At 41.8% G+C, this 18,073-nt stretch overlaps 1 protein-coding gene across 6 annotated transcripts in view; it reads left to right on the top strand.

Moving 5' to 3' along the window:
- CGNL1 (cingulin like 1) overlaps positions 1 to 18,073 on the top strand; it is a 229,473-nt gene that overhangs the window by 73,629 nt on the left and 137,771 nt on the right. For all 6 annotated transcript variants that reach the window (XM_030188928.1, XM_030188953.1, XM_030188921.1 and 3 more), the window contains exons 5-7: positions 3,966 to 4,067; positions 7,063 to 7,211; positions 15,220 to 15,361. In XM_030188928.1, coding sequence (XP_030044788.1) covers positions 3,966 to 4,067; positions 7,063 to 7,211; positions 15,220 to 15,361 — 393 coding nt within the window. The remainder of the gene's footprint in view (positions 1 to 3,965; positions 4,068 to 7,062; positions 7,212 to 15,219; positions 15,362 to 18,073) is intronic.

Raw genomic sequence — 18,073 nt, 5'->3', positions numbered from 1 at the left:
CAAAGAAAATAAGATAATACCTTTTTTTTATTGGGCTAACTTAATACATTTTTGATTAGCTTTCAAAGGTAACCCTTCTTCAGATCAGAAATAAGCAAATGTTGATAAATATCTGTATATATAAACAGAAAAGCATTCCAATGACAGTCTCTCAAGAAGTGGGGTGGATTAGATGAGAAGCAGAGGGAGCTGGGTGGATGAGATAAAGGGAGAGAGAGTTTGCAGGTAAGATGGTGACAAAGCAGTAGAATTTTTTGATTCATAGTAGGCTAGAAAACCCAAATCGTTGTTAAGCCCTGTTTGGCGGACGTTTCCAATATATGTCCAATTCAACATGTCTAGTGCATTTGATACAGTAGATCATGACATCCTTTTAAACATACTCGACTATTGTGGAATCTGTAGAACTGTCTTCAAATGGTTCTCTGGATTTTTAAAATCCTGGTCTGACTAAGTTAAGCATCTGGGTATCTTGTCGTTATGGGTTGCTTGAAGTGGAGTGCCATGGGGTTCTCCTCTGTCACCTATGTTTAACATTATGATGATCTCTTTATGCCATTTGCTAGAATCAAATGGGTTTTCAGCATTCAAGAATTCAAAAAAAAAATGGAAGGCAAAGCCCTAGTATACTAATAGAATCAATAGTGTTCACCATCATCCCATTGAAGCCCAGTTATATTGCTACCAGTAACTATTTACTTGAATAAATCTAGCCTCAATCGTCCAAGGTGAGATTACATAATATCCAGCACCCTCTTTGGACATCTCATTATAGACTTACCATCCACCCCCAGAAAAACAGCAGTGTAAAAATTCAGAGAAAACCACTACTTCAAAAACTGGGTTTGGAGCTATTATAAATACAAAAATATCAAATCAGCATAACTAGGTTTCAAATGGGATTCAAAAGTTTGAAAAAAAAAAAAAGAACTTTGGCTATCCAACCATACATTTATAGAAGAAAGTGAGCAGTTATCACTTATCTATGTTGTAGAGCCACCAAAACAGGATTATTCAAATACAATATCACATCCACCGATTCAGTATTCACAGGTCCATACTCTGGCTTGTATTTACTCCCATTTCTTCCTCGGCATGAAGTTTCAAACAATCCGCTTCAACAAATCTTCCTCAACATTCCACTTCAGTATTCCACCTGAAGCAGGGCTACGAAACAAGGAGGGCCTGGATCTCTTGTTGAGGAGGAATATTGAAGTGGAGTGTATGAAACTTACTCTAAGTTTGGAGCCTAGATATTTTTTTGTCTTGTTTTTGGATACAGTACTGCTCAGCATGTCAGGTCTGAATGTATTTTTTTTTTTTTTTTTTAAAGCAGTAATAACACCAACTATGTTTAGGATAGCAATGCTGAAAAAAAATGCTTGAGTGAGTTCCTGGAGTTTATGGTGGCTTTTTCTTTTTTAATGGATCAGCCATAGTTGTCATTTATTTCTGTTAGCCTTTCTTTTCTTTTCCAGTAGTTTGAGTCATGTATCCTTGCTCTGGACACGATATGTTGTTTCGTTTGAGCAGAGCATGTGGCCAAATTAAAGTGATCTTGATTCTTAAAAGTAGAACAGGAGGAGGTCAGTTTATGCATGCTCTCCCCTGACAAAGGTTGATCTTACAGGTTGATTGTTCTGGCATGTAAAACTCTCTTGATATCTTTCCTGGTCCTGTATATATTCTAATTCACCTCCTTGTAATGATCAGATACATGCTGGAGAGACAGATTACTTTATACATATAGAATCTTCATAAAAAAGTATTTCAGTTGATCTCTGTCAGAAACTTTAGGGCCTGGAGCAATGTTGTTTTTTCCCCTGGCGAGCACTTCCCTTTTAAAACTACCAAAACAAAACATGGACGTGATCTGGGCACATAGATTCTATTAGTGAATGCTAACATGGCCCAGTGTCTGCATGCTTTACATTTACATGCTAGCAGTTACACCAGCTGTAGACTTGGCATAACTGTGGTTGTGACAATATTTGAAAGGTATTAATCTGCAAACAAACCTTTTCCTGAGATTGGAAGGCAGTAGAACTATAGGACATGAATTGAGGTTGAAGGGGGGCAGACTCAGGAGTAATGGCAGGAAGTTTTTTTTTTTTTCATGGAAAGGGTGGTGGATACATGGAATGCCCTCCCGCGGGAGGTGGTGGAGATGAAAACTGTAATGGAATTAAAACATGCGTGGGATAAACAGAAAGGAATCCTGTTTAGAAGGGATGGATCTACGGAATCTTAGCGGACATTGGGTGGCAACGCCGGTAAATGGGAAGCAAAACCAGTGCTGGGCAGACTTCTACGGTGTACGCCCTGATCGTGACTGAATAGATATGAATGGGTTAGAGTGTAAATTTGAAGGGGCTTCGACGTTAGCTTCAGAACTTTTAGTACAAGAAGAGTGCTGGGCAGACTTCTACTGTCTGTGCCCTCAGAATGGCAAGGACAAATCAAACTTGGGTAGACTTATAAAGTATTACATATCATGTAAAATGAGTTTATTTTGTTGGGCAGACTGGATGGACTGTACAGTTTTTTTATCTGCCGTCATTTACTGTGACACGCAACTGACACTGTTCTGTTCTTTATGCATGAAAGTGGTAGCCTCGTCTATGCTGTGGCCATGCATATTCCCCTCGTATGCCACTTACACATGCCCTTATAGAATAACACTTAGTCACCCTGCTGTCACTTTTGTGGGTAAGTATCCACTTATGCACCTATGTGATAGCATAAATGCAGGCACCCGGTTATAGCATTGACCTTTTGGATATACTTTTAATGATTTGATTATACCACCATTCAACAGATATTACAGTGGCTTATGATATATTAATACTCAACCAACATCATATGCTTTAGTAAATAGTCTCTAAAAGCAGCTTGCAGACACTATTCTAGAGATCTTCACTGTTGTTCAAGATGGGGTCAGTTTGTCAAAAAAAAAGTTCAGTGTGAGAGCCAAGACATCACTGGACAGATGCTAGTCTACCATCTGGAGGGGAGAACTCTTCCCCTATATTTTTTTTCTGGAGGCTTTTTTTGTGGTACCATCTTTAGAACAATTATTCTGTTTCCTCCAGCACCATGTAGCTCGCAGTAAGTTTGATCTGCATGTTGCTTTCTCTTGTGGGATTTTGGGTAGCACATACCTCAGACTGAGGGGATTACAGTAAACAGAATACTGTTATGGAGGTATACCAGGATCAAGTCTAAGGAAAAGGTGGAGGGAGATTGTGTACTAGCGAAAGAGTCAGGGGGCCACATTTTGGTTTGATGCGGACTGCTACTGCCCCCGCCCCCTCCCGGGCTTTGCAGTGAAAAACACTGTGCTATTCAATATCACACATGTGAAGAAAATTCCAAAGTAAGAAGTGCAGAGAGAAAACTACCTCTAGAAGAAAGCAGATTAAAAAATGTCCATTAATAACCCCATGTCTGCTTAAATGTGTGCAAGCCTCCCCCAAGTGCGAAAGGAATATTTTCCATCACAGTATGTTCTTTGGAGCTTTGACATAGTCAGATCAAAGTGTGAGCTACAATAAAGTGAACTGCCAGCTGTGATAGCAATCTTCTGTGGCTTTGTAGACATCTCATCCTGGTTCCTAGCTGAGAGGTGCAGCCGCTATTAATAAAATCCAGTAATTGCAGACATGTCAACTCTTCCCCCCCCCCCCCCCCCCCGAAAAGCTGGAATCTACTTGCATAAGAAAATTTCTGTCAGTTTATCTGCAGGGCCTGAAGTAGAGTGGAAGAGACAATAGTGTTTCGGAAAACCACATGAGAGTCTAATTGAGAATGAGGAGAAATAAAATGATTTTTCTTTTTGTTTTTTTCATTTTACACGTGCTAAATGGAAAAGTACTTGTGAAAACAATTTAATGTGTATGTGTTGACAATAGTTTGGGAAAACAGTCATTGACAATCTGAATGAAATATTTATTGTTTACTGTTAGGTTTCTGATTCTTCAGCTGAAATCAAAGCATTGCTGGAACAGAAAACTGAACTGGAGAAGAAAGTTGATGAACTGCAGAAAACACTAGATCAAGAAATGACGGTATATATTGGTCTAGTTTTGAAATAGTCCTAGGGATCTAATTAAAGGTCTTATTTCCAAAACCCGTTAAGTCTATATTGGTTGCATTGGACTTAGAGTGTTTTGGAAAGAAGCCTTTTAATTAGATAATTAATGCTGCTAATTTAGAGCTTTCGGTATAGTGCGTGTTTCACTGTGCTAACAAATGACCACATTTGTGGACTGTACAAAATTTACCTTAAGCCTACATTTGTGGACCTGAGTGGAGAACAGGGATAAGTGATATGAGTGTTAAATGATGAAAAGTGTAAATAATGCCCAAGAGGTGATCACTTTTCAGTGATAAGGATTGTAGAACAAGGGACCTTTGGAATGAGGATGAAAGATGGTAGAGCCCATGAGTACCATTAGGAAATATTTCTTTGGTGATATAGGGGGGGGGGGGGGGCTGTTCAACGCATTCAGCACACCAAATGGGCAGAGAGGATTCTTTTCTGCAGGGAAGAGAAGGCAAAGCTGGAGATCAGGTGTGGTGTATGTCAGAGGCACACCCTTAGTGAGCTAGCAGGAGTTGCCAAGTCCCACTGACTGACGACCTCCTTCAGTCCTCTGAAGGTGCCCAGAGGGCCATGCTGCCAAGCTTGGCAGTTAGCACTCCTGAGCCTGAGCTCATGCATGAGATGAAAACCCCAACGCTCAAATAAAGCTTTTTAATTAATTTGAATATTAAGAACTTAGCAGGCTCATGTAAATATTATGAGATCTCAGCAGCAACTTGTTTCACAAGGGTCACTCTGTCCTTGACTCGCCTACCTCTTCATAGGTCTACAACGTTTAGAACTCCCTTACATTTATTAATTTGTATCCAAACTTATATTTTTTCAAATTTTTATCATTTCAGTTAAAATATAGAATCACTGCTACTTAGCTTCAGCATGTACATTCACTTTAATAGTTCTAAACGTTGTAGACCTATGAAGAATCAGGCGAGTCTAAGGGTAGATTGGTCCTTGTGAAACAAGTCACTGCTGAGGTCTCATACTATTTACATGAGTCTGCTAAGTTCTTAATTAAAAAGCTTTATTTGAGTGTTGGGTTGTTTCATCTGGATTGTATGTTTGCCCCTGCCTTGAAGAATATTTTGGTCAGTTAACTGTGACACATCTCATGCATGAGCAAGACATGAGCATGCTAGGTGCCAGTTCAGACATGGTGCTCTGGGCTACTGGAGGAGGTCTTCAGAAAACTGTTTATGGACCCCTGTTTATGGACCCATGACATGAAAATTTGGCCATTCACAACATTTTGGATCTGTTACTTTAGTCACCTTTTCCCAGAGATGGTCACATATTGTCAGCTGGTTTGCGGGGGGGTTGGGAGGTATTCTGGGGACAGTGAATTCAGGGCTGGAGAGAGAGGACATTTTGTACAAACCCATTCGACCCCTAGGTCCACCCAAAATTTGCTATCTGGATATGCTACTACTATGTGGTATTAACACAGGAAGGTAAAATATACCCTCAAGGTCATTATGTACATTTTATGGCACTCTGTTGGATAAGTGGTGCTAAGCAGCATACTAAGGGGAGACAGTTTCAGAAGGCTTGTACAAATAGTCCTATTCTTGTAAGTAGGGGATTTAGAGAAGCTACAGTTTGCACGTGTATACCTGTGGTGAGCAGGGTTTTGAATGAGGTGTGTTCTGGCATTGTTTGGTTGGGTCTGAAATCTGTTCTTATATGTCCTGTTCTGCAATGAGCAATACACACATACTTGAAAAATGTGCCTGTTGGCATTTACACCTGCTCAGCGAAACAACTGTTTGGGTTTAGGATTTTGGATTTGGAGGAGTGATTGAGCAGGCAGTTGTGCATATTTAATTGATGTTAAAACCACCTCTGTTCCAAAAATGTGACTTCTTTAGCTCAGCTCTTTAATTGCCCCCCCCCCCCCCCGCCCTCTTGGATGTCCAGGATTGTGAAAACCAGCACTTCCGTGTGTAGGGTGCAAATATCTCCTGCTGATGCATGTAAATGTGGCTACTCACAAATTCAGAGCCCAGCCCCCTCATTCTATATAGTGTGCCAATTCAGCAAATAACTTTGGCGCTAAAAGGGAAGTTACGCACCAAAAGATATAAAAACAAGTGGCATCACTAGGATGCACATATAAGAAACTCCACATGCATGTGCAAGTGACGGCTTGTGCTGCTTAGTCATGCAAGTGATGGCTTTGTGAAACTTGGTTGTCTGTGGTGACCTGATTAAGGAGCTGTCGTCTAAAGCTTCAACATTTTGCACTTTTCGTTAGTTGTGTACCTCAGGGAAAGCACAGTTCTCATTATTCTCTTCCAAAGTCCAGGTCCAAATGAGAAGTTAGCTGAGTGTTGTGGTCTTGAAGTGGGGAATGTTCTTTTGGATACACATGTATTGCTATCATAAAATACAGGATACACATCACTTTTGAAAATTCTGTGTGCCCTTGCATATAGTTATAAGTAGCGCGTTTATTAAAATGTTACTTACAGGCACGCTGATCTTCATGTATAAATACACTTTTTCATATGCAGATGGCATGTAACTTTTCTAAAATTGCATTTAAGAATGTACTGGTGTGTCCCAGCAGTTTTAATTGCGTAGTTTTACACACAAATCAAATGTGTGTCTTGTAATGATTTAGGAGGAAAGTACAGTTTGCCATTCAGGTAGCCTCAGATTATTTATTGTCGAGGTTATTGGCAGAATGATTTTTCTCAAGTATAATCTCATAATTATTACTTAAGTAGAGGATGCAGCCATTTACTTAAGTTCTTTCAGACCCGAAGGGAAGGGACATTATAAAAGCGATGGTTTTGTACTGCACTGCTTCTAACAATATGAAAAGTAGAATTGTAGAATCACTGAACTTTGTGATACTGTTGATCATTGCAACTAAAAAACCTTGCAACATGTGATGGTTTGAGTCCTTAGCATGCAACATACATTTTCTGACCTTCTTACATGTTTCCTTAATCTAGAATCAGAGCAACATTAAGCAAGAAAAAGAGAGGATAAGAATAAACATGAAGACCATTCAACAACAACTTGAAGAAAGCATGGAAGAAAACAATGACTTGCGAGACAGACTAAGGGAAAGTGAGAAGGAACTTCGGAAAAATCTTGAAGAGTGAGTGACAGGATATTGCCTTCCTTTTCCTGCTTCTGCCATAATTTCTTTTATTTCTTATTTCTTGTCAATGCTAATGTTGCAGTCATCTGAAAAGAGGGAAGACTTTGGAAGAGACGCTTGATGGTGTGCACTTCAAGCTAGGTCTGCTGCTATGATAGTAAGGATGACATTTGGCAATTCTGGAGTAATTCTGTAAAGAGCTGCCTAGCTGACAGCAGTCATGTACGCATGTAAATAGCTCTTCTAGAATTCCAGTTGATGGCATGTACTTTGCTGGTGGGTGTGTGCTTGGGTAGAGTTTGGACAGAGCACACACATACAGGCATAAATTGTTGAATACTACTTTTTACAGGTTTTGATATAAAGTATTGTTTTTAACATTTAAGGTGTTACTCTCCCATTTACTTGGCCTCCCTGATTATCTTATATGTTTCCTTCTGCGCATTATGTTCCCTCGATGACCACTGTTTTGTCCTCCTGCCCACAGCTTTGGCGTGGCATGAGTTGATATGAAGGAGTGGTTTTTACTTTCTGGTGGGATAGTCTCCTAAAAATTTCTGAGAGAGGAATAAATATTTTGTTCGATTTAAATCCCCTTTAACACCCCCCTTTTTTTTTTTCAGTTGGCTTACCAGGGTTAGGAGCTGAGACTCTGCTGGTGGTTAGGAGTGCCTATATCAGGTTTCTATTAATGTTCTTCTATAGTTCTTCTCCTTTTTGTGTGGATGTTTGGATTCTTTCCTATCCGTTCTATTGTTCAATTTGTAAATTGCATTGATTTGCATTTGCAATAATTGTGGTATACCAAGAATAAATAACTATAACCTTACTATAATTTATGCACATTGTAACACACAGTTATATGTGGGCGTTTATGTCAGCTATAGGGCTGGTGGAAGTGATCGTGCATCACATTTAAGCACGTTTTTGCTCATTTGAAGAGAGGTGCACTAAACCGAAGTTTGTCCCCATAGAAATTGATGGTGCCGAAAACGGGACCAAAGTACGGCATGCAGTTAAACAGAGCATGCGCTTATCCGATGTGCACTTATATGGAGTGCACTGTACTCCTGTAGCCAGGACCTGCCCACCAGGGGATGTACTATCCTCCTAGTGCTGCCTGGGAGGGAAAGGTTAGGACAGCTGTTGTAGTTGGTGATTCGATCATTAGGCGTATAGATAGCTGGGTGACTTGCCTGCCTGGTGCGAAGGTGGCAGACCTCACACGTCACCTAGATAGGATTTTAGATAGTGCTGGGGAGGAGAGTGGTTCTGGAAGCCAAATTTAGGCTCTTAGGTAGAAAGCTCAAATCCAGAACCTCTAGGGTAGCCCAAGAGACAGGCAGAGCTCCGGAGTCTCAATGAGACGATTGTGCAGGGAGGAGGGTTTTAGATTTGTTAGGAACTGGGCAACATTCTGGGGAAGGGTGAGCCTATTCAGAAAGGATGGGCTCCACCTTAACCAGGGTGGGACCAGGCTGCTGGCGTAGGCATTTAAAAAGGAGATAGAACAGCTTTTAAACTAGAAATGGGGGAAAGGCCGACAGTCGCTCAAAAGCGCATGGTTCGGGATACGGTATCTTTCAAAGATTTCATCAAAACAGGGAAGATAGGGTATCCTGATAGTGAGGTTGCAAAAGAGACCGTAGTAGATCAGGTGTCCTTAAATAAAAATAAAAATCAGACAAAAGATTGCAAATTAATACTGATAAGTACTAAGCATGATGTAAATAGGAACAACAAACATAATGTCTATATGCGAATGCCAGGAGCCTAAGAAATAAGATGGGAGAGTTAGAATATATTGCACTAAATGAAAAATTAGATATAATAGGCATCTCTGAGACCTGGTGGAAGTAGGATAACCAGTGGCACACTGTCATACCGGGGTACAAATTATATCGTAGTGATAGGGTGGATCGAATTGGTGGAGGAGTAGCATTGTATATTAATGAGAGCCTTGAATCAAATAGATCAAAAATTCTGCAGGAAACAAAACACTTCATAGAATCACTGTGATTTTCCGGATTTAATTTGTGATGTGCTATCTCTCACTGTTACCAATAACCTACACTTCAATTATGGGCTGCTCATGTCTTTGTCAGTGGGCAAACTTACAAAATCAGCAAGGGATCAAATACTTATTTCCCCCACTGTATATTAAAAGCAAGAAGCTGGTAAAAGAATCGGTTGGACCACTAGATGACCGAGGAGTAAGAGGGGCTATCAGGGAAGACAAAGCCGTAACGGAGAGATTAAATGAATTCTTTGCTTTGGTCTTCACCAAGGAAGATTTGGGTAGGATACCGGTGCCAGAAATGGTATTCGAAGCTGACGAGTCGGAGAAACTTAATGAATTCTCTGTAAACCTGGAAGATATAATGGGCAGTTCTACAAACTGACGAGTAGCAAATCTCCTGGACCGGATGGTATTCATCCCAGAGTACTGATAGAACTGAAAAATGAGCTTGCAGAGCTATTGTTAAAAATATTTAATTTATCCTTAAAATCTAGATTGGAGGGTGGCCAATGTAACGCTGATTTTTAAAAAAGGTTCCAGAGGAGATCCGGGAAATTATAGACTGGTGAGTCTGACGTTGGTGCTGGGCAAAATGGTAGAAACTATTATTAAGAACAAAATTACAGAGCATATTTAAAAGCATGGATTAATGAGACAATGTCAACGTGGATTTAGTGAAGGGAAATCTTGCCTCATCAATCTACTACATTTCTTTGAAGGGGTGAACAAACATGTGGATAAAGGTGAAGCCGGTTGATATTGTGTATCTGGATTTTCAGAAGGCATTTGACAAAGTACCTCATGAAAGACTCCAGAGGAAATTGGAGAGTCATGGGATAGGAGGTAGTGTTCTATTGTGGATTAAAAACTGGTTAAAAGATAGAAAACAGAGAGTAGGGTTAAATGGTCAGTATTCTCAATGGAGAAGGGTAGTTAGTGGGATTCCCCAGGGGTCTGTGCTGGGACCGCTGCTTTTTAACATATTTATAAATGACCTAGAGATGGGAGTAACTAGTGAGGTAATTAAATTTGCTGATGACACAAAGTTATTCAAAGTCGATAAATCGCAGGAGGATTGCGAAAAATTACAAGAGGACCTTACGAGACTGGGAGACTGAGTGTCTAAATGGCAGATGACATTTAATGTGAGCAAGTGCAAAGTGATGCATGTGGGAAAGAGGAACCCGAATTATAGCTACGCCATGCAAGGTTCCACGTTAGGGAGTCACGGGCCAAGAAAGGGATCTAGGTGTCGTCGTCGATGATACATTGAAACCTTCTGCTCAGAGTGCTGCTGCGGCTAAGAAAGCAAATAGAATATTGGGTATTGTTAGGAAAGGAATGGAAAACAAAAATGAGGATGTTATAATGCCTTTGTATCGCTCTATGGTGCAACCGCACCTCGAATTTTGTGTTTAATTCTGGTCGCCGCATCTCAAAAAAAGATATAGTGGAATTAGAAAAGGTGCAGAGAAGGGTGACGAAAATGATAAAGGGGATGGGACGACTTCCCTATGAGGAAAGGCTAAAGCGGCTAGGGCTCTTCAGCTTGGAGAAAAGGTGGCTGAGGGGAGATATGATAGAGGTCTATAAAATAATGAGTGGAGTTGAACGGGTAGATGCGAAGCGTCTGTTTACACTTTCCAAAAATATTAGGACTAGGGGGCATGCGATGAAGCTACAATGTAGTAAATTTAAAACGAATCGGAGAAAATTTTTCTTCACTCAGCGTGTAATTAAACTCTGGAATTTGTTGCCAGAGAATGTGGTAAAGGCGGTTAGCTTAGCGGAGTTTAAAGAAGGTTTGGACGGCTTCCTAAAGGAAAAGTCCATAGACCGTTATTGAATGGACTTAGGGAAAATCCACTATTTCTGGGATAAGCAGTATAAAATGTTTTGTACTTTTTTGGGATCTTGTCAGATATATTGTGACCTGGATTGGCCACTGTTGGAAACAGGATGTTGGGCTTGATGAACCTTTGGTCTTTCCCAATATGACAATACTTATGTACTTATGAAGTGATCTTAAAAAGTAGAGGTCTGTTTGAATGCTTGAAAGGAGGAGTGGCCTAGTGGTTAGTGCAGTGGACTTTGATCCTGGGGAACTGAGTTCAATTCCCACTGCAGTTCCTTGTGACTCTGGGCAAGTCACTTAACCCTCCATTACCCCTGGTACAAAATAAGTACCTGAATATATGTAAACCGCTTTGAATGTAGTTGCAAAAACCTCAGAAAGGCGGTATATCAAGTCCCATTTCCCTTTAATGCGAAGACACGCAGAGTGATGCATTTGGTGTTCAAATAGCTAAAAGAACTGTATGCAACAGGATGAGGGAAACGAGCACACACCAGGAGAGAGACCTTGGGGTAATAGTGAGGTTCTTTCCTATCGTACCATACGGTTGGAGGTGTGGGGACAAAGCACTCACTACCAGGGTTGTACCCCAGTAATAAGATGGCGCACACTGTACCTAATCCTGAAATAATAGGATGCTTAATCCTAAAGCACTCACAAAGACTAAGGAGATAACAGTTCAACCTGACAGATGATAGCACTCACGACACTGGATCAGCAGGCAGAACAGGAACTGATGATGATGGACCAGGATTCAGGAACTCAGGCAGCAGCAGGTGAACTCCCCCAGCTGGGTAAGAGTCTATTCAGGCAGATGATGCCACAGATTCGGGTATACATATAAAGTATCACATACCATGTAAATGAGTTTATCCTGTTGGGCAGGTCTTTATCTGCTGTCATTTACTATGTTACTAAGTTATGTTACTATTAACGAGCCTTCATTCTGGTGGCAGGCTCAGAGCCAGCTGATGACTGTTATCTAGGTTCCGGCAGATAACAGCTCACTTGCCAACTAGCTGATAACACCTTCAGGGTAAGGGTTTTCATACCCTCTCCCCAAGTCTTGGTCCCAGATTGACTGGGGCTTGATGACCTATCTTTGCAATGAGGTCAAATGCTGATAACAAATACAGCAACAAAAGTTGTTGTTCAGATTGTTTTGCCTTTGTCAGACTGGATGACTCCACATTGTGCTCGAGGCCTTCCACAGCATCAAGCCTCTGCATTAGAGCTGACAATGGCTAAGTCTGTAAAGGTCATGTTCATAATGTAGGCTAGGTCTCCATTGTAGTGCTTTATGCAGGGTTTTGGCCCTACATGGGAATATAGGGCCTCAATGTATAAAATTCGTGGCTCAAAGCTCTGGAATACTTTGCCCTCTGAGATGAGGAAAATTATGAATTTTGACTGATTAAAAAAAAAAATTGAAAACAATTTTGTTTTTGCAGTGTTATGGCTGTGATTAGTAGCAACTGAAGAAGAAGCATCTTGAGATAGGTGTGGATGCATTTATTTGCTTAAAATAATGTAGGATATACAATCTTTTGAGAAGCTATGCATACTTGACTATGAATAATATGCAGTTGTTCGTATAAGCTTATGTATGTGGTTTAATGTGTTTTTGTTACATTGACTTGTGTATGTATTGATCGTGAGCCACCAAGGATTCTTTAGATTGTGCTGGGTACATGTTTTAAAATAAATAAAGGTGGTGAAACAATGGGACAAGGCAGTGGCCAAAGCCAGAAGGATGCTAGGTTGCATAGAGAGAGAGGCATAACAAGCTAAAAGGAGGAGGTCAGACTCATACTGGCACTATACAGGGCACTGGTGAAACTGTGTTCAGTTTTGGAGGCTGTATCTCTCTAAGGACGAAGAGATTGTAGTTGGTTCAAAGGAAAGTGACCAAACTGGTAAGAGGTCTTTGTCAGTAGAATGAGAAGAATCTTGTGGTCCTTAGTATATATCCATAGAAGAGAAAGGGGATGGGGGGGTGGGGGGGGGGGGTGGGGATATACCTCCCTGTATCTTTATATCATGTCCCTAGTTCTACAGTCAAAAGCAACATCAGAAAATAATTTTTCACAGAGAGTATAATGGCTGCCTGGAATGCCCCAAAAGAGATGGTAGAACTAAAAATGTTCTGAAATTCAAAAAGGAATGGTATGCACACAATGGAATCGTAAAAAAACTGACAAGAGGATGTAACCGAGCCAGGAGAGGGCCAGAGCCCGAGGTGGGAGGGGGGCATATTTTGGTCTGTTGCCTCCCCACCCTATCACTCCACCCTTCCGCTCCCCCAATTGCTAACTGCAAGCTGCAGCAAATACCTTGGCTGACGGGGGTCTCCAAACCCTGCTAGCTGAAGCCTTCTCCAGCACCGGTCTCTCGCACCGCACCGTTGTCTACCCCTGCTCTCTCTTCCCCCTCACGTCCTGCACGCTCCTTTTAGTGAAACTGAGCATGCTCAATTTCACTAAAAGGAGCTTGCAGGACATGATGGGGAAGAAAGAGCAGGGCAGGCAACTCAGCGGCGCCGGAGACCGGCGCTGGACAAGGCTTCAGCTAGTGTGGGTTGGGGACTCCTGCCAGCAAAACCAGGAGCCCAGAGGACATTTGGGGGGCCCAGGCCCCCATGGCCCCATGCAGCTATGCCACTGAACTGAGCATAGGGTTCAGCTGTGTAATTGTGTACTTCTAAACATCATGTGGAAGTAACTTACATTGTATTGCAGGTGCAGCCCCAACAATTTCCTGGGCAGACTTGATGGGTCTTGTTTGGTCTTTCTGCTATCATTTATACTGTCACTATAACTAGATGGTATGCCGTGACACAAGCATAACCATCCATTCTCTACTCTTTTGCATTGCCACTTAACTTTCCCTTCCCTCCCTGATGTAGCAGAATCTAACTTTCCAGCTTGCCTGTCAGTGGCCTCCTGCTGCCACTGTCTGTCGGCTTCCTTCAGAAAGTGAAACTGCACAGGGCCTAGTAGTCTTGGCAGACCTGGCTTTCCCCTTGCAGTTGAGAAAGGAGCTGGCAGAGGAGGAGGAGGAGGAGGTGTTGCTGGCTCATTTCACGTGCTGGCAGGAGGCCATGGCAGAGGGGTGGAGGATGGGGGAAGAGCAAGGCGGCAGTGGCTGTAACCTGGTACGGGATTCCTTGTACAGTCTGCCAGATTTTCACTGCATACTTGAAGTTCCTCCATGGTATACTGGTTGGGAACATGCACCTCAGAGCAGTGCAGTTGTGAATCAAAAAAGGAATGTGAATGGGACTTGATATACCACCTTTCTGTGGTTTTTGCAACTACATTCAAAGTGGTTTACATAGTATATATTTGTACCTGGGGCAATGGAAGGTTAAGTGACTTTCCCAGAGTCTCAAGGAGCTGCAGAGGGAATCAAATCCAGTTTCCCAGGATCAAAGTCTGCTGCACTAACTACTAGACTACTCCTGCACTCCGAAAGAAACTGCTCCATGGCTGTATTAACTTATGTTGACATTTTTGTTTCCATGTTTGTTGTATTTGTCAATTGATTTGAAAATCTTTAAATAAAAGAAGTGAGCTTTTAGGTTAATGTTTTGAAAGATTGTAAGAGGTGACAAAATAGACCTCAAAACCTGAGGTCTGGCAACACGCCTGCAACCGACTTAAAATTGCGATAGGATTTATAAGCTTTGTAAATAAGTGCAGCCCCTTTCTCCTTTCCTGGCTTCCCGTGTGCCAAGGGGAGTGCCCATGTGGAGCTGAAGTTGGGCATCACTCTGGAGCAGAGGCTCTCAACCCAGTACTCGAGACACACCCAGTCAATCAAGTTTTTGGGATACCCACAATGAATATGCATGAGAGAGATTCCAGTATGATGGGAAGAAGTGCGTGCAAATGTATCTTATGCATATTCATTGTGGATATCCTGAAAATCAGATTGACCTGGTATGTCCCGAGGACTGGGTTGAGAACCCCTGCTCTGGAGTTTACTCCTTCCTTCCTTCCCTTTCCCCTCCCGTTCCTTAGGTGTTTTTAACCTTACTTGCACCTTAGGTTAATCACTTGACAGTAAGATAGGACCAACCTGTGTAAAACATTTTGTTTTTTTTAATTGCATATTTCTTTAACGACCAGGCTATTTCAGATTAAGATGGAACGGGAACAATTCCAGAGTGAAATAAGGGACCTGCAGGAACAGCTGTCGGAAATGCATGATGAGCTGGATGATGCAAAATGTTCTAGAGCCAATGACGGGGAGAGAGAGACTTTGATAGAGGTCAGCAATAACATTTTCTCTTCTACGAAGAGGAGAAATCGCTTACTGAAATCTCTACCTGTTTTCAAATCTCTGCTAAAGACCCACCTTTTCACCACTGCTTTTAGCTCCTAGCTACTACTCAATTGTCTCCCCTTGTTCCTTCTCACCCAGTACTTCCCTCGCCCTTAATTGTCTTGTCTGTCTGTATTTTTAGATTGTAAGCTCTGTTGAGCAGGGACTGTCTCGTTCTCTGTCATGTGTTCAGTACTGTGTGCGTCTGGTAGCGCTATACGAATGTTAATAATAATAATAATAATAATAATACTGTTGAGTCAGCATTGTTAAATTTCAGTTGTGGAAACCAGCTTGGGGTATTGAGGCTTACTCATGTCTTAGAAATTCACTTTGAGTCTGGAAAAAAAAAAAAGAAATTCACTTTGAAAGGAAGAACTAATTAGACTTTGGTGGTTATTAATTTCTCCATTTTATTTTTATTTGAATTATGCAACTTGAATTACTTGCTTAGTGTTTCAAGTGTGAACATTAATACTTTTAGTCAGTACCTTCTGAAGTTTCAGTATTGGTGATGGTTACATGGAAAAATCATTGTTAATAAATGAAATTTAAAAATGGAAAACAAATATGGAAGCAAAGCATTATACCCCAGATTCTATATATGGCACTCAAAATTGCTCACGCAAACTAACAATCAATTATTGGTGTTAATTGACACCAATTTGACTTACTCGCGCATCTTACTAAGCACTATTCTATAAAGATGCCTACACAAATCCTTTAGCGTGCAGCGGAAGGGGTGGCGTGGCCATGGGTGGGGTATTCACGCAACATGCATTCAGTATTATAGAATTTGGGAGGATCCGCATCTAACTTATGTGTGAGGATTTACACCAGGTTTCAGTGGGTGTACATTCTTGTGCCCAAAGTTGGGTGCAGATCCCAGTGCTACGCTCTAGTCTATAAACAGCACCCAACTTGGAGTGCCATTTGTAGAATAGTGCTCAACTGGACTTTTTTTCAGTGCCCAAGTTTGGGCACCATTTGCTGAATCTAATCCTGTGGAGATAACTGGTACTGTACTGAGTTATATTTGCACCCTTTGAGAATTGCCACTGGCACCCCTCCTGCCCTGCCCCGCCTATGAGAGAATATAAGAACATAAGAGTAGTCATACTAAGTCAGACCAATGGTCCATCTAGCCCAGTATCCTGTTTCTAACAGTGGCCAAGCCATGTCACAAGTACCTGGCAGGAACCCAAACATATTTCCTCCTATTTGTTTTAAAAGAATTTCCATGTAACTTCTTCGAGTGTCCCTAGTCTTTGTACTTCTGGAACGAGTAAAAAATTGATTTACTTCTACTCATTCTACACCACTCAGGATTTTGTAGACCTCAGTTGTATCTCCCCTCATCGTTCTCTTTTCCAAGCTGAAGAGCCCTAACCTGTTTAGCCTTTCCTCATGCGAGAAGAGTTCCATCCCCTTTATCATTTTAGTCGCTCTTCTTTGAACCTTTTCTAATTCCGCTATTCAGAGGCATTATAGTATTTTCGGTCTTACTCCCCATCCCTTTCCTAATAATTCCTAGCATCCTGTTTGCTTTTTTGGCCGCCACCGCACACTGAGCGGTGGGCTGGGAGCAATGGTGTACCCCTCTATATTTTTTGACTGCTTGCACAGTCCTTGGCATGGTGCTGGGTGGGTGATTTCATAACAGGGTGCCTTTAGAAATATTCAAAAACACACCTGTTTTATAGAGACAGCACAGGTGCCTTTTATTATAAGATAAGCTCTGGGAACTGTTCCCAGTAGCGCATACATCCTCTCACACAGATTTCCATTGGCTCAGAGGAGGGCGCAGATATATTTGGGTACTATGTGTGTGTACAGATCTAATATAATAAAACGCACCCTCAACGTTCTGAGGACAACGTTCTGAAGCCATCTGATGTCACTCCCAGGCTGAAGGGTTCGTGGATTCGTGGTGTGAAGCCTTCAAGCCAACCAGCCGTCTCTGCCCCGCCCTCGTGTCAAACGTCATGACGTCGAGGGCGGGAAAAAAACCAAACAATTCCGGCAGTGTCAGAGAAGGAGGCGGCGCTCCCGACGTCTCTACCCTTCCCTTCGCTGTGTTCCGCCTTCTTCTGACGTCAAGGATGACGTCAGAAGGAGGCGGAACACAGCGAAGGGAAGGCTAGACGTCGGGAGCGCCGCCTCCTTCTCTGACGCTGCCGGAATTGTTTGGTTTTTTTTCCGCCCTCGACGTCATGACGTTTGACGCGAGGGCGGGGCAGAGGTGGAATACCTTGGCTTTAGTAGACATTGAATTAAATATTTAAATATGTATCTATTTCAAACATTTGTTATGCCGCTTTTCATTTAAAAACCCCCCAAAAAAACAAACAAACCCCAAAACAAAGTGGTGTACAACGAAATATCATAAAATGGAAACAAAGGACATAGGAGGCAATAGGAGAGGAAAATGCATAGCCCAATCTCAGCTTCTAAGCATAAATGTACAGAGAGCTTGGACATAAGGGGGCTTCAGGTTGGGAGTGGGAGGAGGCAAGCGAGGGGAAACAAACCGGTGGTCCAAGGAAAGCAGTGGAATGGGGTAAATTGTAAGCTCATTGTGCTTGAGCACAAATGTCCTGTATATATCCTTTGTGTTCTCTCCTACACTAACCAGCTTAGTTAAAGAGGCAGTGTTTA

This window comes from Microcaecilia unicolor, chromosome 1 (genome assembly GCF_901765095.1).
Source record: "Microcaecilia unicolor chromosome 1, aMicUni1.1, whole genome shotgun sequence".
NCBI classification, from domain to species: domain Eukaryota; kingdom Metazoa; phylum Chordata; class Amphibia; order Gymnophiona; family Siphonopidae; genus Microcaecilia; species Microcaecilia unicolor.
This window is presented reverse-complemented; position numbering and strand designations above follow the sequence as displayed.